Source organism: Trachemys scripta, chromosome 1 (genome assembly GCF_013100865.1).
Source record: "Trachemys scripta elegans isolate TJP31775 chromosome 1, CAS_Tse_1.0, whole genome shotgun sequence".
Classification (NCBI taxonomy): domain Eukaryota; kingdom Metazoa; phylum Chordata; order Testudines; family Emydidae; genus Trachemys; species Trachemys scripta.
The window spans coordinates 320629859-320653796 of NC_048298.1; the positions used below are offsets into that span (position 1 = coordinate 320629859).

At 41.8% G+C, this 23938-nt stretch overlaps 1 protein-coding gene across 1 annotated transcript in view; it reads right to left on the reverse strand.

Annotated features, from left to right (window-relative positions):
* The window catches only part of FAT3 (FAT atypical cadherin 3), a 186078-nt gene extending 165631 nt beyond the window's left edge, over nt 1-20447 (reverse strand). The window contains exons 1-3 of the mRNA XM_034779231.1: nt 20433-20447; nt 19458-19590; nt 19331-19392 (exon numbers count right to left, since the gene is read on the reverse strand). Coding sequence (XP_034635122.1) covers nt 19331-19392; nt 19458-19590; nt 20433-20447 — 210 coding nt within the window. The remainder of the gene's footprint in view (nt 1-19330; nt 19393-19457; nt 19591-20432) is intronic.
* Between the last annotated feature and the right edge of the window lie 3491 nt (nt 20448-23938).

Here is a 23938-nt window from a genome sequence, read left to right on the forward strand (position 1 = left end):
CCTCAATCAACAAATTTTATCAGGGAACTCATGCCATACTCCACTTTTTAATGTACCACAGAATAAAACACGTCTCCCCTCAGCTAAAGAGTACACAATCCCAAAGATGCAATTTCGTGAGAATTATTATTTGTAGGTTGTTTTTTAAATGAATATAGCCAAGATCTTAAAAAATGGTTGCCAAGCACATACTACATTTTTAGTTACTACATGTTTGTTGTTTGTTTGTTTCTTTAAAACTTGAAAATACCTGTTTTGGCAAAACAGTCTAGGAGCTCATTTACTCATATGATGGTTTTAAAATTATCTGAAAAAGATGGGGAAGGAATCCAGGGGGAAAATACATATGTTCAAGACTATGGAAGAAAGTATTAAAATGCTCACTGGTGTATTAATTAAAGATAAAATGCTGTTTCTGTAGAAAAGAAGACACTGTAAAGTACTAGAACAAGATTTTTAATGTTCACAGCTTAGATTTTCCTGTATTATTTGAGGGAAATAAACTGATTTTGCAAATAATTAGTTATGATAATACACCCCTTCAAATATTTTGTGTTCCAAATACGAGAATCACTTTTTTTTTTGCCAAAACCTTCCATAAAACCCACTCCACAACTAACATTGCAGCATTTTCAACATCTCTAGAAAGATCATGAGAGATTTTAAAACAGCAATATTATGTTTCAAAAGGAAGAGATTCATCTACTTCTTGACAACTCAAAACTCTTCTAGCTAGGAGAAAGAAATATTTTTTTTTGAGGGTAGATTTCATAGCACTTGATGCTTTAGGGCTTCTGTACTTTTCTGTCTAAGTTATATCTCAGGAAAGGCCCCAGTTTTGTCTATGATTATGATCAAGCTAAAGATTTTTTTATCCATTCTGATGATGAATAACAGTGTCAATGAAATAGATACCAAAGATGAATTAACCTACAAATCTGAATTTTTTTTTAATTTCTCAAGTCTCTAGTGTATCACTGTTTTAGAGATAATCCATTATGTCAGAGACAGCAAGGCAACAGGATTCTTATACCTTAAGGTAATAAGTTTAGAGAAAAAAATATTTGTGTCTAGTATATTTATTAAACTGTGATTCCCAACATGATTACAGGTCTTCTTAGACCCAAGATTCTAGTAAATGCTTTATTTGTGTCATGTTACAAATTATGCTCACTACCAGATTCTTGTCAGTGAAAGGTACACTTCTTTGACATGATAAATTATTTTTTTTTAATTGAGAGATAAATAAATCCTGTAGGATGCCAGGGTTTTTTGTGACATATTCTACCCTTTTGTGTATGTCTTGTCTATCTCTACTTATCTAACAGAACGTGGGCAGGAGAGGCGGTTATTTTGTAAGATAAAAGAACAGATAAGTAGGGAGAGGCTTAGCTATGAAAGGGCTCACCTGACAACTGTGATGGAGAAGAGGGAGATTAAGAAAAGTTCGAATTATAGGTCAGGAAGAGGATCTTAGGAGCACCATGGAATAGAACTGAGGAGACTGAAGTGGGCATCAGGATGGATAGAAAGGAGGAGATTTCGGCAGACAGTCAAGATGGGAAATGACGAGGGCTTAGATGACAGTTTTGGCAACCAAAACAGAAACAAAAGGCCAGATCTTAGGGAGGTTATTGAGGAAGAAGATTTGGAGGTGGCCTGAATATGTGGGTCTATTGAGAGAGCAGGGTCAAAGATGACTCCAGGTTATGGGCTTATGTGACTAGGACGATGTTGTCAGCACTGATGGAGACAAGAGGGAAAAGAGGAGGAATGGCAATGATTTAGGTTTTAGCCATGGTAAGCTGAAGTATAAGATGAAACATTCAGGAGGAGATAGCAGGGAGACAGCTGATATGCAGGACTGGATGGAGAGAGGCAGGTCAGTAGCAGAGAGGTACGTCTGTGAGCTGTTGTTGTAGGGTTGACAATTAAAGCCAATTAAAGAAGAGGTTACCTATAAGGTAGAGGGAGAAGAAGCACTGGATCAAAGATAGAGTCCCATGGGACACCCAGAGGATGTGGGAAAGAACATAAGAAAGGCCATAGTGGGTCAGACCAAAGGTCCATCCAGCCCAGTATCCTGTCTACCGACCGTGGTCAATGCCAGGTGCCCCAGAGGGAGTGAACCTAACAGGTAATGATCAAGTGATCTCTCTCCTGACGTCCATCACCACCCTCTGACAAAGAGAGGATAGGGACACTATTCCTTACCCATCCTGACAAATAGCCATTAATGGACTTAACCTCCATGAATTTATCCAGTTCTCTTTTAAACTCTGTTATAGTCCTAGCCTTCACAACCTCCTCAGGCAAGGAGTTCCACAAGTTGACTGTGCGCTGTGTGAAGAAGAACTTCCTTTTATTTGTTTTAAACCTGCTGCCCATTAATTTCATTTGGTGACCTCTAGTTCTTATATTATCGGAACAAGTAAATAACTTTTCCTTATTCACTTTCTCCACACCACTCATGATTTTATATACCTCTATCATATCGCCCCCTTAGTCTCCTCTCGTCCAACCTGAAAAGTCCTAGCCTCTTTAATCTCTCCTCATAGGGGACCCATTCCAAACCCCTAATCATTTTAGTTGCCCTTCTCTGAACTTTTTCTAACGCCAGTATATCTTTTTTTGAGATGAGGAGACCACATCTGTACGCAATATTCAAGATGTGGGCGTACCATGGATTTATATATGGGCAATAAAATATTCTCCATCTTATTCTCTATCCCCTTTTAAATGATTCCTAACATACTGTTTGCTTTTTTGACTGCTGCTGCACACTGCGTGGACGTCTTCAGAGAACTATCGACGATGACTCCAAGATCTCTTTCCTGAGTAGTTGCAGCTAAATTAGCCCCCATCATATAGTATGTATAAGTTGGGGTTATTTTTCCCAATGTGCATTACTTTACATTTATCCACATTAAATTTTATTTGCCATTTTGTTGCCCAATCACTTAGTTTTGTGAGATCTTTTTGAAGTTCGTCACAGTCTGCTTTGGTCTTAACTATCACTGGTCTACAATTTCTGAGAAGTCGTCTGCTTCGGAGATAAAATGTGCTATTTATTATGTATTTTGATGTGCTGAATTCAAATATGACAATTAAAACAACTGATTGGCTACTGTTTCTAAGAGATTTCAGTTTTTACATTTTATGTCTATGTATATTGTGTAGATAGTAGAGTTTTAATCATAAATTGTAAACCTAGGTCTTTTCATGTGTTTAAGGTTGCTTTACATGATAATATTTCACCTGTCCTGTTTATGTAACACTTTAAAAATCAGCAAAAGGGTTATATAAATAAAATGTATTATGAAACAAAAGGCAAGAAACTATTCTGTACATAGTTTAGTCCTATTCAGTGTCTACTCGGCGCTTCTCGGCTTGTCTCTTGTATTCATTAAATGGAGTATCTCTTGTCCCTGATAGCGTTTCTCCATTGTTGCAATGTCCTGGTGAAATCGCTCGCCGTTCCGCAGCTCGGTGGAAAAAAATCTAGGTGAGAGGGCAAAAAATGTATCTTTAGTGACATGTTGCAACCAAGGCTTTTGTATGCCTTGAGGAGGTTTTCCACCAACAACCTGTAGTTGTCTGCCTTGTTGTTTCCGAGAAAATTTATTGCCACTAACTGGAAGGCTTTCCATACCGTCTTTTCCTTGCCACGCAGTGCATGGTCAAATGCATCATCTTGAAGAAGTTCACGAATCTGAGGACCAAGAAAGACACCTTCCTTTATCTTAGCTTCACTTAACCTTGGAAATTTTCCACGGAGGTACTTGAAAGCTGCTTGTGTTTTGTCAATGGCCTTGACAAAGTTCTTGAGCAGACCCAGCTTGATGTATAAGGGTGGTAACAAAATCTTCCTTGATTCAACAAGTGGTGGATGCTGAACACTTTTCCTCCCAGGCTCCAATGACTGTTGGAGTGGCCAATCTTTCTTGATGTAGTGGGAATCTCTTGCATGACTATCCCATTTGCAGAGAAAACAGCAGTACTTTGTGTATCCAGTCTGCAGACTAAGCAAGAGAGCAACAACCTTCAAATCGCCACAAAGCTGCCACTGATGTTGGTCATAGTTTATGCACCTCAAAAGTTGTTTCATGTTGTCATAGGTTTCCTTCATATGGACTGCATGACCAACTGGAATTGATGGCAAAACATTGCGATTATGCAGTAAAACAGCTTAAAGACTCGTCTTTGATGAATCAATGAACAGTCTCCACTCATCTGGAGAGTGAACGATGTTGAGGGCTGCCATCACACCATCGATGTTGTTGCAGGCTACAAGATCACCTTCCATGAAGAAGAATGAGACAGGATCCTTTTGATGGTCACGGAACATGGAAACCCTAACATCACCTGCCAGGAGATTCCACTGCTGTAGTCTGGAGCCCAACAGCTCTGCCTTACTCTTGGGTAGTTCCAAATCCCTGACAAGGTCATTCAGTTCACCTTGTGTTATGAAGTGTGGTTCAGAGGAGGAGGATAGGAGAAAATGTGGGTCCTGTGACATTGCCGGTTCAGGACCAGAAGTTTCATCCTCTTCCTCTTCCTCGTCTGACTCAAGTGAGAATGATTCTGGTGCATCAGGAACTGGCAGTCCTTCTCTGTGGGGTACTAGGCGTATAGCTGATGGAATGTTTGGATAATGCACAGTCCACTTTTTCTTCTTTGACACACCTTTCCCAACTGGAGGCACCATGCAGAAGTAACAATTGTTGGTATGATCTGTTGGCTCTCTCCAAATCATTGGCACTGCAAAAGGCATACATTTCCTTTTCCCGTTCAACCACTGGCGAAGATTTTTTGCACAAGTGTTGCAGCATATGTGTGGGGCCCACCTCTTGTCCTGATCTCCAATTTTGCAGCCAAAATAAAGGTGATAGGCTTTCTTAACCATAGTGGTTATACTGCGCTTTTGTGATGCAAAAGTCACTTCACCACAAACATAGCAGAAGTTATCTGCACTGTTCACACAAGTATGAGGCATCTCTGCTCACTATGGCTAAACAGAAATGTGTCCCTTTGCAAAATCAAACACTGACAAATAAGAGAGCACAACACTGTATGATTTCTAGAGCTGATATAGGGCAATTTGTTCAGCAGAGTGACGTAAGCTTCGTTATGATTGCATCATCCATGACTTCTAGGAATAACATGATGCAATTCATATCATGTATGATGCAATACCAGCTTCAGATTGCATCATTCATTGTTTTGCCTAAAAGGCAAGTACTGTCCAAACCCAGTCATAGATTTATTCATAGATCCAGTCAAAGATGTAGTTTAGTCATTTCTGGTTTAAATTGAGATTCCTTCCCTTTATAACTCACTTATCCGCCATTCCCAAGTCAAGGGTCGTATATACTGACCCAATAGCATATCTTGAAAACTAGAGCCAATCAACAATTTTAAGCATCATTTTCGTTCTCAGTGACCCAGAATTAGTAAAGTTTGACTACATTTATTTCAGAAGCATTTTGGCTGTAGAGCAGTGTATCTTAAGCAGTTTAGTATCATCTGCAAACTTTGCCACCTCCCTTTTTACCCCTTTCTCCAGACCACTTATGAGTAACTTGAATAGGATTGGTCCTAGGACTGACCCTTGGGGAACACCACTAGTTACCCCTCTCCATTCTGAAAACTTACCATCTATTCCTACCCTCTGTTCCCTGTCTTTTAGACAGAGAAGGAGTATCCCGCATGAAAAAAACACTGTGGAAAAAAAGAGCAAAGAGTTTTGAGGGGGACCCAGAAGAGGACAGAATTGCAAAAGCCAAGAGGAAATTTCAAGGGGGAGGATATGATCAGTGGAGTCAGTAGCAGTCAAGGAGGCTGTGGATGGAGGCAGATGTGCTGAGACTGAACTATGCAGAGGTCACTTGAGGCTTTGGCGAGAGTTGTTTCACTGGAGTAGAAGGTAGAAAGCAGAAAGGATCAAGGATGGTGCTGAAGGAGAGAAACGTGAGACAACAGTTGTCAATATCATACTCAGTGAGTTTAGAGGTGAGGTGGAGAAGGGAAGCGTGTGGTACATGGAGAGGAAGGTGGTGTTTTTGTAGTCTCCGGAATGTCAATGTACCACTCGTTAGAAGAGCTAAATTAACTTTTTAAAACAATCAAAATTATATCTATATAGTACTAATAGGTCACAGGAAGAAGTGTTCCCAAGTAAGAGTGAAGCCAAACTACCCACAGGGAAGACAGTGGTCCCCTATGCTGTACAGGAGGCAGAGAGGAGATGGGGAATGTACACAGTGGCCATCTTTGCTAAGGGTAGCCTGTAGCCTCACTCTCTCTGAGAACAAAGAGGGTGACCATTCTGAAAGAAGGAAATTCTTTGTGTGGTTCTCTGAAGGGGAATATCAGTGAGAACATTATCCTTCAGTCACTGATGAAGGAGAAACCTTCAGTTCTAAAGGGGGGAGGGGGGAATGAAAATTAAACCTAAAAAAATCTTCACAAAAGATATCCATTCTACCAGATTTATTCAAGATTCATCTCTCTGCCAATTTCTGGATAGACTGAAAAGACCTTAGCCAAAATTAGGAAAAGAAAAGGCCTAATACTGAGTGCTACAATTCTTAAAGGACCTATTTTAAAATTAATTTTAACTAATCAATAATTTTATTGTAAATTCTCAGAAAATGGATTCTGTAACCAACAAGTAAGCACTCTACTTTTCAGGAGGATACAGTGTATTTCTCATACATAACAAGGAAGCTGAATCCCTGCTTTAAGTGCAAAACTCAACTCAACCTTAACTATGAAGCTGCAGTTGGAAACCTCCACAATGAGTGTATGTTCTGTATATGTATTACACACAGTCACAAATCAGGAATCCATGGCAGCTGTTAGGTACTGTAAATGATACGAAAACATGACATAGGACTAAAGTAGATATGCTTCAGATAACACAAAGACGCTGTACATCCAAATAGATTCAAATGATGTGAAAGATTCCCTGCCATTTCCATAGAAGATTAAAACACTGGTACATTTATAAAAATGAATGTGAAGATTTAGTAAACCGAGATGTCCTCCACAATGACTTTTTGTTTAGTAAAGCATGGAGCATGGCAAGAGATTCTGGAGGGGACATAGTAAGGGGATAAATCAAACCAGCGTGAGCCTCGTGGGTGGGCTCCAATCAATAAAACAGAATGACATCTTCAGAAATGTACAACAAACTAAAAACCTATGAACCCTGAACTAATCTCTGAGCTAATTCATCAAAGGGAAAGCTACAGCAGACAGAACTCCAAAATTATGACAGAGAACAAGATATAAATGAACTACAGAATTTGCCTACATAAACTTACTGCCAAGAAAAGTTTAAAACAGGAAGAGGGAAGGAAAAACATTATAGCATGTTCCTTTTTGTTTCATCATGCATTTAACAAACTTCTAATAGCCTAATTTTCATAAGGACACAATAATGTTGGGTGTTTTGTTATTAAAACACCCATCCATTCTGTTTAAGCTAAGGTAACACCCATCATCTCCTAGTTCTCCAAACACAAGGGATGACATAGGACATATCCATACTAGGATAAAAGGTATATTTTTAAAAATGTGTTAGTGAACACATTTTAATGGACCCATTTTACAACCCTATCATAGACAGCTGGCCAAGATAAACCCAAGAGGGAAATCTAGGCTACAGCACAATTGACTAACATGTCTGTGAAATACAGCTAGCGCTGCCTAGCTAAATCATGTTAACTAATACGGTTTAAAAAACACACCTTTTCTCCTACTGTGGACAAGCCCACAGTCACTGATGAGGAGTGTGTGTGATCTCTCAAAATATATATCCCAGAAATAAAAATGAGAATGCTGCAGGTTCTTAACTCACACCATGGTAAATCAGGAATAATGGAGCTCAATGGAGTTAAAACTTGCCTAAGTAGATCAGTGTTAATTAGAAAATGAGGTCACATGAGAATATGACCATGACATAATGATAAATGTGAGTTGGCCCTCACTACAGGAACTGCAATGCTATATTATTCAACATGTCAGTTAACCAAAAGGTCTTGTTCTCACACACACTCATTTTCTAGTGAAGAGAAGCTCAGTGAGACCAGAATGCAGCCCAAGATGAGCCCTTCCTCACATACATTTAGGAACCTCAGCTCCCAAGAGCTGCTCAACCCTTTACTGTTCATTTCTCCTCAGAATCTTGTTGCCTGGTGAAATCTGATCTTGTGGAAATGTCCTGCAGCTAATACTCCACTGGGGAAGTGAGACCCACGGATGCCAATTGGCAGAGGGCACAGAGGGTGCATAAGGTTTTACAGGGATCCCCTGGGTCAGAGATATACATAATAATTCATCAAAGGGTATGTGAGGGATCTACCGAGAGCCAGTAGCCCACTGGTCATCATAATCAATGCAAAATGTATGTATGGATATTGAAGGCGTTATGTATCTATGCTGAAAATTATGATCTTAAGGTCTCGAAGTTAAAGCAGGTCACCTGGAGATGACGTACCTCGGAGATGCTTATTTCAGGCAGGAGGTAACAGACACTTATCTCCCTGTCTTCTCATTTGTGCATTGTATGCCTCACAGCATACACCTATTGGCATACTGAGTTACAGGCAAAAGAAGAAGTTGTGAAATCTACCAGGAAGGAAATCTACAAGATGAAACAAACAGCAGAGGGGTGTCCTGTTTCTGAATAAAGAGAAAGGGTTGTTCTGGTATACCTTGAGGTGCAAGAAAACACACTGAATCCTACACCTCAGAGGCAAGCTGACAAAGTACTTGTCTCATAAAAGGAGGACCAGAGCCCAGCCTGGCTGTAAATTGTTGCAAGGATTTTGGGTGAGCAATATTCTACGAGACATAAGAGCATCTTATTAATTAAGTCTAGGTTCTAGAATGCATGTGATGATTTTGTTTTATATGTAACAAGTTATTTCCAATACTACTTCTTGCTGCTGCTTGAATCTCAATGTTGTGTTAAATAAACTTGTAAGGAAAAAAAATCCAATGCAGACAAGGCCTAAAGTAAGTAGTTGGTTAATACTTTAAAATTGAAGGCTAAGATCTGCAGTAGACATGAGTGAAACAAACATTTCCTCTGGGATGCCCCAATTCCAAAGAGTTTATAGAAACCCAAGCATTTCAAGGGTTCATAGTCATTCTTATCTCAATAGTATTGTATAGCTCATCTGAAATCGAGGGTGGATCTCAGTCCATCTCCTAGCAGATATACATAGTCTCTTCCTTGCTGTGGTAAAAATTATGTCCTCGGCAATGTTCACACACCTCTCACTGACTATGTGCATCTTGCACAGGCGCCTAAAGGGACTTAAATAAAATAAAAATGGCTGTTCGTTTTCAGCAATATTCACATTGCTTTACATTTTAGCACAATTTTTATTTTTTGCCTTAAAAAAATCATTGTCAAATTTAGTCTTCCTGCTGCTTTGGCCTCATCTACAGCCTTACTTCTCAAGTTGCTGTCTAAAATAACACAACATCTGGAATCCACTGAAACGTGTTGTAATCAAGGAAAGAGAGAAAAAAAATATCTGTAACAATGCCATGCCTTAACTATTTTGCAGCTTTAAATTCTTGTACAGACCTCTTGGTTAGCAGATGAAGTAGTAATATTTCCAATCATGCATGTGATAACTCTTTGTGTTCTTGGGTCACATTAGTAAGAGATGATGCTGTAGTCTATGAGTCACTTATCATGGCAGACAGATGTAATCACAGCCAGATGACTTTCACATTCTGCTGTGTAACATTTTATGCTTCAATACTCCTGAGAAGCAGTGTCCAATGTCATATGTAAATCTGGCTTTTGAGCAATGATTTTAACCTCCAAAGCCAGTCCCTGTCTTTGGAAAGTTTGTTGGCAACTTCTGATAACAGAACCTTCAGAGAAATGGCATTTTTAAGTGTGTACCACCATTTTGCTGCTATTCGTTTTTAAGCAGGCTTCTGTAAAGATTCAAATTTAATTCCTTGGGGTGTGCAAAGCAGGGGCAGAGGAGTAAACACGGACCATAGACTTCTAGTTGGCCCTCAGCTCGTCTTTGATACAGAGGTAGAGCCCACAAAGAATGCAGATCTCAGCATTATTATTATTAACATTACTGTACTGCCTAGGAGCCCCAGTCATGGACCAGAACCCATTGTGTTAGGCGCTGTACAAACACAGGACAAAAAGACAATCCCTACCCCAAAGCGCTTACAATCTAAGCATAAGACAAGAGACAATGGATGGATACAGACGGAGCAACAGGACAGTACAAGAAAAAAATAATACTCTGGAGGGTAGGGACAGGATACTGAGGGACCTAGACAAATTAGAAGATTGGGCCAAAAGAAACCTGATGAGGTTCAACAAGGACAAGTGCAGAGTCCTGCACTTAGGATGGAAGAATCCCATGCACTGTTACAGACTAGGGACCGAATGGCTAGGAAGCAGCTCTGCAGAAAAGGACCTAGGGGTTACAGTGGACGAGAAGCTGGGTATGAGTCAACAGTGTGCCCTTGTTGCCAAGAAGGCTAACGGCATTTTGGGCTGTATAAGTAGGGGCATTGCCAGCAGATCGAGGGACGTGATCATTCCCCTCTATTCAACATTGGTGAGGCCTCATCTGGAGTACTGTGTCCAGTTTTGGGCCCCACACTACAAGATGGATGTGGAAAAATTGGAAAGAGTCCAGCGGAGAGCAACAAAAATGATTAGGGGGCTGGAACACATGACTTATGAGAAGAGGCAGAGGGACCTGGGATTGTTTAGTATGCAGAAGAGAAGAATGAGGGAGATTTGATAGCTGCTTTCAACTACCTGAAAGGGGATTCCAAAGAGGATGGATCTAGACTGTTCTCAGTGGTACCTGATGACAGAACAAGGAGTAATGGTCTCAAGTTGCAGTTGGGGAGGTTTAGGTTGGATATTAGGAAAAACTTTTTCACTAGGAGGGTGGTGAAGCACTGGAATGGGTTACCTAGGGAGGTGGTGGAATCTCCTTCCTTAGAGCTTTTTAAGGTCAGGCTTGACAAAGCCCTGGCTGGGATGATTTAGTTGGGAATTGGTACTGCTTTGAGCAGGGGGTTGGACTAGATGACCCCCTGAGGTCCCTTCCAACCCTGATATTCTATGATTCTATTGGTCAGCATAATAGGCTGTGACCTCAGCACACAAGGAATGCTGCGACTTCCTCTAAGTTGCCTGGCAGCTTGGCCCAAGCAATGGCACTGCGTGCTGGGAGCTGTAGTCTCAGTGAGCTGTACTGCCACACCGTAAGTATCAACATGTTGAAATCTGCTCCATTATATACCGTACAAATAAAGCTCCCAGACCTGCACAGTGAGCCACATGCAGGGAGAGCCACTGGGGTCTGAGTGTGGCCCACCACCTCCCAGGAATGAAACCATTGGTTGGGCAAAGTTTGGGACATCCTCTTCTCAGTTTTGTAGGCCCCCGCTCAAAAATCAAATTTCAGACCTGTTAAAGTTTATTTCTTTCCTGTTTTTAAGCATTTTTTGCAATGCTGTCACTATCATGTTGCTTTTATTACCTTTTTAAGAGGGACTCCTAGACTTATATTGCCACGCCAAATGATTTTTAGATCATTCTAGCAATAATCAAAGGCGGCCTACAACTTTTCTCACTCCTCTCCTTGTGGCAAACGCAGCAAAGCCATTCCAGAGAACTGTTATCTAAACAATTTTAAGTTCAAGCTATAAGTAGTAGTTTGCATTCCTATATTACTAGTTTATTTTGCATCATCTAATGGACTTCAGTTTTAAAAAGGGAAAGGCATGTGCCCTCTTGGCAACACTTAAACCTCAGATAAAAAAAGCTGAGCCAGATATGTTGCTGTAGCAGGGTGATTACTCTGCTCCTGCCCTGAAGGGCTTGAAAGCAGCTCTGAAGAAGGCTGCAGCTCTGAGACCTGGGCTGATTGGGGAAGTAGCCACAGCTGGGCCATGCCCCAATCAGGCCCTAGCTGGCCTGTATAAAAAGGCTGTGAGCCACTGGCCCAGGACAGTTTCTCTCTGCATTCAGAGAGAGAAGGGCCTGGCTGCAGGGAGCTAGAGACAGAGTAGCTGAGTGGAGCAGGGCTGGGGACAGGCCGTGGAGCTGGGGAGCTCCAGCCGGGAAAGCCCCAGGCTGCGGCCTAGCGAAAGGCCAAGGGGTACTGGGGGTTGCAGAGGGCAGCCCAGGGGTAGGCCAAGGCAGCAGGTTCAAACCCAACCTTGCCAGTGATGAGTAGGCTGATACTGCAGTCTGCCCCAGAGCGTGGGGCTAGACTATGACTAGTAGTAGCCTTATACTTAGGTGAGGTGGGAATAGTGGCTGGGGGTTCCCCGGGGAGGGAAGACCCTAAGACTGAGGGGTTACTGCTAGGGGGCAGCACCCACGTACAAGGGCACCGGGGTCCTGGAAGGGATACGGGGCCAGAGGACAGGTGAATCATTGGCCTGCAAAGGGCGCTCCTGGGTCGATGAGCTAATTCCCAGAAGAAACCAGCAGGAGGCGCCACAGGGGTGAGTCCGCTCCTCTACAGTTGCCTAGTTTATACCCCAATTGCTAGCACGTCACCAAGACGGAATGCACGTGTTTCTTTGCCAAAAGTGGACAAAGCTAAAGCTATATGAATAGATGTTTACACAAATTCATAATTTAGGATTTAAATAGTCAATCTTCTGTATAGTACTAGCTACATCTCAGAAGCTAAGCAGGGTTTAGGTGTGTCAGTACATGGATGGGAGGCTTCCACAGAAAACCAAGGACACTGCAGAAAGTAGTGTTGGTGAGATGAAATTCTTCCATATGGCTCCGTACTAAACCAATGCCCTGACATGGTGCTAGGAGGACAGTGTGATATTTTAAGTGCTATCTTTTGGGTGAGATGTCAGAAAGCAAGATCCTTACCCACTTGTGGTCATGCCACAGCTTCCAATAATACTCTTCCCCAATTTAATATTCAGGACACATTTCAAATTGGTTAACAACATAGCCACATATCAAAATGACCCTTGCAGTTTCAATTTTTCATTATGGATGGAAACTAACTTTTTAGAAGGATATATTTCTGACTGCATTTTGGGGGGGAGGTAATTGTTTCCCTCTGATTACTGCACATAAATACACGCTACATAACAGAGATTATATAGTGCTCTTTGCTACTGTACTCACAGTAAATGGTAACCAACACGTTTCACTGGAGCCCTGGAATTTTGGCACTTACATCAGATCTGCCCATTTATCTTCATTACAGTCTCTTGCACTGTTACTGACCTCCTTCTCAGAACTATACTAAATCACACAGCAGCAAGATTGATGAGGCCGGTATTTACAGATTTGCTACAAAAGCAAGGCATTTGAGAGGTACTGCTACAACATTCTTATTGAACAAAGTTGGTTAAAAATAAGCAGGGAGTCGGCCAAGGCACTCTCTTCCCCTTATTAATAATGATCCTTGAGCTGAAATTTCAAGGGCAAGCCTGTCACAACTGCTTCTTTAAAACCATTAAGTTATAGTTAAACTTTTAAGATAGTTAACATTTCACCCATGCTTATCTACAATGACTATTAGCAGCTATTTTTTGTTCTTTATGGAGACTCTACTGAAACTACCTTTTGATCAATGATTTAGTTAAAGAAGTACTACAGAATAAGGTAAGAAACTACAGAGTTCCTTGTCAAGAATTTAAACATGGAAAGACTATGAGTAAATTTTCAAAAGTGCCTAAAAGAATGTCTACACTGCAAAGAAAAATCCACAGCGCTGTATCTAGGAGTCTGGGTCAATTGACTCAGGCTTGAAGGGCTCGGGCAGTGGGGCTAAAACCGGCAGTGTAGGTATGCCTGTTCAGGTTGGATCCTGGGCTCTGAAACCTGGCGAGGGGGAAGGGTCTTGTGGCTTGAGCTCTACTCCAAGCAGGAAGATCTACGCTGCTGTTTTTAGCCCCACAGCCCAAGCCCTGTGAGTCCGAGTCAGTTGATCCAGGCTATGAGACTTGGTGTCATGGGGTTTTCTTTGCAGTGTAGATGTGCCCTAAGTGTTTAGAAGCCTATGTCCCATTTTCAAAATTGACTAAGGTACTTAGACACTTTTGAAATTGTACCCTATATTACTAGTGAGGTAAAAGGAGGAAGCAACATTTTACTACATCTTTTATGAACTTTCAAATCATGCTGTTCTCAGGTTTTGGAGCCTCTGTTGAGAATTGTACACTAAAACCCGAATCTTCTCTATACAAAAGGCTAATCCCCTTGTTAAATACAGGGCTTGCAGTGCAAGAGCGTCCTAGCTAACGAAACTCATCAGGAGCATGTAAATTTTACAGAGGCCTGCCCAGGATGGCTTGAACCAACATTTGCAACAGCTCATTCTGAAACCACTGAAATTGAGAACATATACTCAGATCTATTTTACAGAACGAATGTGCAAGTCAATGAGCTATAACTTGGATTAAACAATTCACTCCCATCAAGCTGCACATGTACACAGCAGAGCAGAACGGGAATTATTTATATTCCTGGTGTCTCAGAGTAAGCTGACAAAGAACAAGGTTGTAGATCCTTCATGAAATGGTTTACTTTCAGCCTCCGTATCTCAGACAGCTGTCACTACAGTTGCTGCAAAAGGCAGACCTAAACTTTTCACTCTCTTTCCAGAGCTAACATTCCAATAATGCTGCCCACTGTTAGCTTTTACATCTTTGGCGAGTAAGAACTATGCAAGAAAAAAATGAAAGACAAGACTCCAAAAACCAGGAAATATTAGAAAACAACAGAGACACAAATCTGGGACAGAGGAGGGAAATTGGATGAAGGCAGGAAGGAGCAGCTGAGAAAGATGAAATAAAAATGCTGCAATGTCCAGTTATTGCAGGGGAATAAAGGTAGATTCTCTGCAAATTGTAAGTCACAGCTCATTTGAAATAGGTATTTATTTTAATTCACTTACTTAGCAAGCAGATAACTACCACAATTTCATTCCTTTCATCAGTTTAACAATTAAAGCATGGATCCATTTAAGATATTCTGCAGAATAATCTGAGAAAACTGCATTTGGGTTGTTGTATGTTAGAAAGTAATGTAACAAGTTGATAATTTCCCCCTAATTTAAACTAGAACCATCCCACTAGTAAGTATACAGTAAAGTGAGAAACCATGCACTATGTGATCCACTGAGACCAAATTACATCTGTCATGAAAAAAATGCTACTAGACAGTAACCATGTAATAATGTCCTAAACCCTAGAATTATTACATGATTTTACAAATGTCAAAGAAATCAAACCTTTTTTTTTTAAAAAAGGGATAACATACTTTTCATAGCAGATTTAAAAGGTGCCTTTTTCAAAGAAATAAACAAACACCTCCAATCCCCCTCCGCCCCAAACAATTTGAATCTTTTAGTCAGGAATCTAGATAAGAATTCAGGAAGAGTAAAGTCTATCACATAAGTAGGTTCTGAAAGTTAATGTCTTCCTTTGTATGTATTCTTTGACTTGTGCAGAATCCTTTAACTACAGCTGTGGGCGTTCATTATAAAAAGACAGACACTGGAAAACAGATAACTACAAAAAGGCATAGTCTGAGACGAAGACACTAGATGGGGGTTCAGGAGATCTGAGTTCAATTCCTGATGCTACCACAGACTCTGTGTAACTTGGGACAAGTCACTTTGTCTTTGTGCTTCAAATCCCGCTCTGTAAAATGGGGGTCATGGTAAACAGTCCCCTATCCTACAAGGAATTGTGAAGATCGATTCATGAAATATTGTGAGGCACACAACTATGGTGTGAATCAGGGGACATATAAGTACCTAGATTAACAGAAGGTTGGTTTATACTGGGCAGCTGTGGCAAAGTGGAATAAGCATGGGTACTGGAATCAGGAGAACAGGGTCTCCACTAGTTTACTCTGTGACCTTGGGCAAGTTACTTGACCACTTTGTGCCCTATTTGCTCTGCCTGTAAAGCACCAGTGTGAAGTGCTTGGAGAGCTATGAATGAAAATGTGCTATAACACTGCAAAGTATCATAACCATCAGCCCCCACAATCTCATTTTGCCTTGTTTCGTTAACAACTATTGTGAATGGGGCGGAGACAGACCTTTCACCAATGGAATTTGCTCTGTACGTACTGTGTTGTCTGGGAACAATGCCTCAATCAAATTCAAGTTGAGAAAAGGGCCTGACTATTTAAAAAATAATTAAAAGGCGTTCTAACCAGGAAAGGTCCATCAATGCCTCATATATGCACCATGCAAGCGGAAACAGAGGTTGCTGGGTCAAGCTCTAATAAGATCCTTTCAGAGGGAGCCAGTTTTACTCTTTTTTTATACTCTTTTATTGGAGAGAGGGTATGAAACAAAGCCGGAAGGGTAATAATCGTACTATTGGGAGACCATGGTAATCTTGGCAATTAAGGACTCCCTAGGAGGTTAATTAAACACATTGAGAGTCAAACATTTCACAAAATGTTTCAAGTATGTCATAAAAACGTGCCCACCTTAGACAGCTCAGTTCTGAACCATCAACAGCCTATTTGTTTTTGTCATGCTGAACTTGCCTCCAAGTATGCTGTAGAAATGGCAAATGTTAACTTTTAATTAGCAAATGAAAAGACCAGCTAGGTCAGCTAGTTCATCTCCTTGTCAATGCACAATTCTATTCCCTGCAGTAAATTTTGGCCCAGTTTAGTTTTAAAAGTCTCAAGCAACAGGGCTCCTTCCACTCTCTTCAAGAGGCTATTCCAGACCTTGCTGTTCGCATTTCTACTTCCCCGATTGCCTACACTTTTCTGTGCTCAGTTTCATCCTATTAATCCCAATTCTAAACCTCCTGGATCACCCTAAACACTTCATCTCATTCCTTTACGTATGCACCCTTCAAAAACTTGTAGACCAATCAATATCTTTAAAACTCGACAAATATCTGAGGAAAGCATCCAGCACAGCGGGCTAAAGCCTGAGTTTTATAAATAATACGAGAGAGTTCCCCTCTGCCCCCACCATTAAAGATGTATAACGCTTCCCTTTTTAAGGGGTGAATCCTTTGGAAAATTGGCATCTGGTGCGGTTCATTCAGATCCCCTGAGAAAACACAGACGCAGAAAAGACTTACAGTCCAGACCCCAATTTGTCCAATAAAAGATATTACCTCACCCATCTTGTCTCAGACCCAAGTTTCTCATTAATATATATATTCCAAAATCTATGCCAAGTTCACTTCAGCTGGCTATCTTCCCTAGCAGTAAAGGCTGAAAAATCTCCAGTTATCGGAATAAAGAATTACTTAGCTAACTTTCCAACTGAAGAAATCCCTTAAAGGAGAAAAAAATCCCTTTATTCCTCCTCATTTATTTATAGCCTGGGATATCTGGGATGGTACAGAAACATATAGAGGAAAAAAAGTTAGCAGGTCAGATAAGAAATTAACCCTCCTCTCTTGTTGCTCTGTACTAAGCCAAGTGCTCAGGATTTTCCTCAAGCAGTACTAACCAGGGGGAGGAATATCTGAAACCAGAGATTACTACATTCTTGTGCCAAATAGTGATTGTAACAAAAAAACACTCTGATCCTGTAAAGGTGCTTAATATGTCCACATATTCTTTAGCTAACACTGCTATGAGGAGAGTTTCTGAAACCATATTATATGGATGGCTGTGTCTTTTGGATGATCTTACACAGTAGCCCTCGTTTTCCACTTGCACCAATGTGAATCAGGAGTAATTTCAGTATATGCAGGGGAGTTACATCCCTGTAAATTAGAGTGAGATCAGAATCAAGCCCCGTATATGGAAAAGGATGGAAACATTTTATCACATGGTTTTTAGAGCGACAAGGTAGAAATCACGTATTGGACCTGGCAATACACAGGTACAGTTTTGTGAGAGTTACACATATTACAGATAGTTATTCAGATGAGAGGACACATACTATGGAGAGAGAGTTGACATAAATCTTCCACTGCAAAGAGTAATTTCTTACTTGGAAACTGTAGTTGATAGGTTTAAATTTGAAATTTCAAAAATGATTCATCCTGATGATCCAGCCAAAGTGAGCAAAACCAGAGTTTACTTCCACTCACATTATAGGGCTTTGCATATAGGTTCAAGACGCAATCTTAGGCCTCAATCCTTCAAAAACTTTAACATGTTTAATTGCACAATGGGAACAATCCCATGTACCAGCGGTTTTCAAACTTTAGCAACCCGAGGACCCCCATTTTGATTTAAAATATTTCAGGGACCCCGAACCCTCCCGCTCAGCCCCAGGTCCTGCCTCCACTCCACCTCTTCCCCCCCTCTTCCCACCCCCTGCTCACTCCATCCCCCCTTCCTCCATCGCTCACTCTTTCCCACCCTCACTCACTTTCACCAGGCTGGGGGCAGGGGGTTTGGGTGCAGGAGAGGGTGCGGGCCCTGGGTGGGAGTTTGGCTGTAGGAGGGAGTATGGGGTGCGGGCTCTGGGCTGAGGCAGGGGGTTAGGGTGAGGCCAATTCCCGGCCAATGGGAGCTGTGGAGTCGGCGCTCAGGGCAATAACAGCACACAGAGACCTGTCCTTGCCCCCCACCCTCCACCCCAGGGGCCGCAGGGATGTGCCGGCCGCTTCCAGGAGTGGCGCAGGTCCAAGGCAGGCAGAGAGCCTGCCTTAGCCCCACTGCACCACTGGACTTTTACCGGCCTAAAATCTTCCGGTTTGGCTTCAGTAGCCTTCGGGAGATAGAGGGAGGGGGAGGAGTTGAGGAAGGGAGGGGGAGGAGTTGATCGGTGGGGCCAGCAGACCCCCTGGAATTCCGTTGCAGACCCCTAGTGGTCCGCGGACCCTAGTTTGAGAAACGCTGCCATATAGCACTAATCACAGGGTGCAAAGTTATCCATGTGCAGAAGTCTTTGTAGAATCAGTGCCTTCCAAACTGCATTAGAAATTCATTAAAGGGACACAGACGACTGAAATATGACATGCTTCTCTGAAATATTTTAACTTATTGTTACAAGTAACAAAAAATTGCTATAACCAACAGAGATTAGAGAAAAAATGAACATCTATTTCTACAGTTTGTTCATGTGTTTGAAAGCATTTTGTGAATTGTTGACTGAATTATTTTCCCTGTATAGTTAGTCGGGTTCCCCTCTTTGTGACAACAACAGGAGAGGGCAAAACATTGTCTTAGAAATAGGGAGAAAAAATGGTTTTACTGAAAATTAACATGGAAAATTAGACAACAGGTGTAATACCAGAAACAAGCTTTAAACTCATTATTCGAAATTGGTAAGATTTGAAGACGGAGGTACCCCTTTAATACGTATTCCCCATCCGAGTTTACCTCGAGAAAATGCTCTGCCTGCTGCTCTCGATCCAATTTTCTTGATGTAGTAGTAATCAGACCTGTGGAAGAAGGAGAACATTTGATTGTCAATATCTGCTGGAGCAACATAAGTCTCTCCACTGACCATAAGAAACAAGTTCATCTGCTGAATTCTCCAAAAGTAGTGGTGGGGAGGAAATGATTTGGAACAGTATCATGCCTAGTTTTCTTGATGTCTCTCCGACATCACCACAGTCAGTGTTTCCCTGAAAATGAATCTGTAAGGGGGAAAAAAGAATACAATATTAAAAACTGAAAATGGGTTACAATTGCATTTATATAGTTAATACACTGTAGTTAGTATGGTAAATTAAAACATCTCAGTAAAGAATCACTAGCTGTCTTGTAATTAGCAATTTTAATTAACATTTGCATATGAGTGAAATCTTACAGTATGTACCTCATTAAAGATTTTAGAGTTCTTGAACAATTAATGGGATGCCGATTACTTCTGTGCCAAAGATCTGTCTTCTGTTATTTAACTTTCTGATAGGTTTTTGATCTCTCTTTTTTTATTATTATATTTGACAACGAAGGTTATTTCTGTAATAGCTACTTGTATGCATAATGATTTCCAGCTCTTGTGCACTGACGGTTTTGTACTACGTCATCATTTTGTTCCATGTATAAAGAGCTTTTAAACAAAATAACTTTTTACATTAAAAAGATCAAGACATCTTTACTTTAAACAATGCTCTTCTATACACTAATAACCTCATGCAGGATTTAGACTTAGCAAAGAAAATATGAGACACTCTCACAGACTTTAGTGTGTTGTTAAAAACAATTTTAGCTTTTATTTTTCCTCAGTAGCAATTAAAAGGTTCCACTTCTACCTCACACAAAGTGTTCTTTGAATAGCAGGATTGTGTGCTGTCTCGGAGGTAGATTCTGACTAGTGTTAAGAAACCAGAATCCCAGAGGTATATATTTTATTGAAGACAATGCCAATGTACCATATACTTTGCAAGAATTCATCCTTCACATTTGCTAGAAAAACAGGAGCAGTAATGTCCCATGCCTGAGCTAAAAGTCTTACTTATTTAATGAGAGGATTTACCCTTATGATGACCATGATTTTGTTCAGAATAATAATAATTGTTATATCCTACATTTATATTGTGCCTTTAATCTCAAAGCACTCTAAAGCACTTTACACACTGTCACATTCTACTTAGGAGGAATCACTTCACTCACCAGTAAAATAGGGGTTATAACTAGGAGTAATGGGATTAAATTAACAATGGGAAGTGTTTCCTGATATTTCAGACTAACAGTGAGATCTATTGGACTGAAAAACAGACTCCCAAGAGAAAGTGATAGAAACCAGACTAGACTTGACAAAGCATCAGAACAAATTGTATACTGTTGTTATTGAGAATAATCCTGTGCTGGCAAAGGATGGAAAAGAAAAATGCAGCAGGCCTTTTCGATCTCAGATGGTTATAATTTTGTTCTCTGGGCTGTAAGATGACTGCAGTTGTGTGGGTTTAGGAAGGCATCACAGTGGATGACAGGTTTGTGCCATGCATACAACTCTGTATTCTGTGTGAATGCAGATCATCATATATGAACACAAGGAAGAAGTCACTACAAGCAGATGCTTGTTTTCAGAAACACCTTGTAAGAGCAACCGCCCCTTACAAGCAACATTTCCCCTGGGAACATGTTCCCTACTGTGACTTATCAACACTCCCTAATAACAGCAACGGTTGCTTAGTAGCAACATAGCAAAAGGGCACTGATACAGTGCTACTAACGGGCGTTTACTGTATTTAAGAAAATATTTCAGTATCAACAAGATTTTAAAGTAGAACTCATTAAGCCCTTTTGTGGCATTTAGACACCACTACAGACACCTGTGCTCAGCAAGGGCATGTATCAATAAAGCTATCACTATTGCTGAAGATATGACATCTCTTTATATGCCCTCCCACTCTCTTTTTGCTAAGGCACTATTTATAAACGGTACCCAACTTCTTCTTAAGCCAGAAATGTACATGCACAAAGAGTATGGACTGAAGGTCAGATAGTCAAATGCACCCTATACCTTCCCAAACGGTTTTGCATGCATGCTGCATGGCCAGTCATTACAGTGAGTGATATGATTAGGGTTGCCAAGTTTCTAATCGCATGAACCCGAACACCCTTACGCTGTCCCCTGCCTCGCCCTTTTGAGGCCCCACCCCTTCTACGAGGCCCCGCCCCCCACTCACTCCATCGCTCGCTCTCCCTCACCCTCACTCACTTTCATCAGGCTGAAGCAGGGGGTTGAGTGCAGGAGGGGGTGAGGGTTCTGGCTGGGGGTACAGGCTCTGGGATGGGGTCAAAAATGAGGGGTTTAGGGGTGTAGGAGGGGGCTCCAGGCTGGGGCCAAGGGGTTCAGACTGTGGGAGGGGGGTGCAGGCTCCAGCTGGGGGTGTGGGCTCTGGGGTGGGGCCAGGGATGAGAGGTTTGGGGTGCAGGAAGGGGCTCAGGGCTAGGACCGGTGGTTGAGTGTGGACTCTGGGAGGGAGTTAGGGTGCCAGAGGGGGTTCCGACCTGCCACAGCTCCCATTGGCTGCTGTTCCTGGCCAATGGGAGCTGCGGAGCCGGCACTCAGGGTAGGGGCAGCACGTGAAGCCCCTGTGGCAGCCCCTGTGCCTAGGAGCCGGACATGCTGGTCACTTCTGGGAGCCTCATGTAGTCAGACCAGGCAGAGAGCCTGCCTTAGCCTTGCTGCACCATTGCCCGGAGCCACCAGGGTCCCTTTTTGACTGGGCATTCTGGTCGAAAACTGGCTGCCTCGCAACCCTAGATATGATTTCTACCCCACAGAGAGAGCACATCTTACTCTCCTTTTGAAATGAAAGGTTCACAATGGACTGTTCGAACTAAACCTTCCAGTTGGTAGAACCCCCCGGCACCTGCCATTGGACAGGCAAAAGGGACGGTCACTATGATCAATTCTCACACGTGTGCTTTTGTAAGTTTGTTGGGGTTTTTTTAAGCAACAGACATTGGTATTACAGTTCTATCCAGAGACCCCCAATACATCTGGCTCCCATTCTGCTATGTGTTCTTCAGAGCAGGCGCTGTCTGTGTGTTTGTTCAGTGCCTAGCACAGTGGGATTCCATTCTTGGCTGGCGCTTAGGCACTACTGTAATAAACATGATTAATGATATAATAATAAATACAAACACATAGCAAGTCCCTAAAATGGTTCATATAATTTCAAAGAAATGGCTACAGGAAGAGAAGAGCAGCCCTTAGACCCCACACTGAACAATACTTAGTATACGCTCTTCAATCAAATAATCATCCTACACAGAGATGGCTATAAATGTTCCCTATAAAGGCTGTTGATGTTGGGCCAATTACATCAGCCCCCACGAGTGCCTTCAGCTGAATTTCATGGGTTTTAGTCAGAGCAGAATTCAGCCAATGGTGGTGTAACATTTTTTCCCCTCGCCAAGTTTATTAATATAGCAAATAAGTGAAAGTAATAGTACTCAGCAGAACATTTTAAATCTTTCAAGCATTGTACACACATTAACCAATCCATCTGCACAACGCCTCAGTGAGTATCATCCTCATTTGAAAGGTGGGGAAACTGAGGGAACTTGACCAATGTCACCCAGGAGGCCAGTGGTAGATGTGACGGTAGTGCTTTATTTATTGATAGCTGGTGGGGCTGGAGGGTTTAGGATGACTGCCATGCCCCCCATCCAGAGGAGAAGATAATTTGCTGCTCTGTCTGAAGGGCAGCCCCATTCCTGAGCTGCCAGCTGGGAATTGTTCAGTCAGTCTCTCCCTGGCTGTCAGGCAGTAGTAAGGGAGGATACTTGCTGCTCCTGACATTCAGATGTCAAGAGGAGTTATCTCCCCGCCACCTCCACCGGACACCAAACAGGGAGACGGTCCCGTCCTCGGGCATGGGGAGGGCTTTGTAATCATAGAAGTCTGTTGGGCCAGCCAGCTTCAGGGGCTTGGTCCAGAGTCTTGGCTGTACACGAGCATGGATAATGCTGTGAGATTTCCTGCTTCCATTCAAACCATCCTGTCAACTGACCTTCTAGCACATCTGCTCCCAGCCAAGCACTGGAAGTGGGGAGTCAGCTAAACTTTTGTGAACTTCACAACAGATTAGACCCAGCTCAAGTTCTGGGTCCAGAACTAATTAGACTAGTCTTAATTTGCACTTTTACAGAGCCTTTCATCCATGGATCTCAAAGCAATTTATAAGCATCCTCTGCAGGATAAACAATTATTATCATCTTCATGTTACAGACAGAGAAGCTGAGACACAGAGAAGCGACTCACCTTACGTCACAGAGTGAATAAGTGACCCCACCAGGAACAGAACTCTGAACTCCTGACTCCATGTCTGCTGTTCTAGCCACCGGACAACAAACCCTCTTTGGACCAGTTCACTAACCTTTGGTGTTAACGTATATATACTGTAGCGAACACGTAAGCATAGGAACAGTTATGAGTTCAACAATGAGGCTAGCACTCTATGCAATGGTAAAATATGGACATGAAATAATTATTAATAAAATAAGCAAGCCAGACAGTGCCAAAAA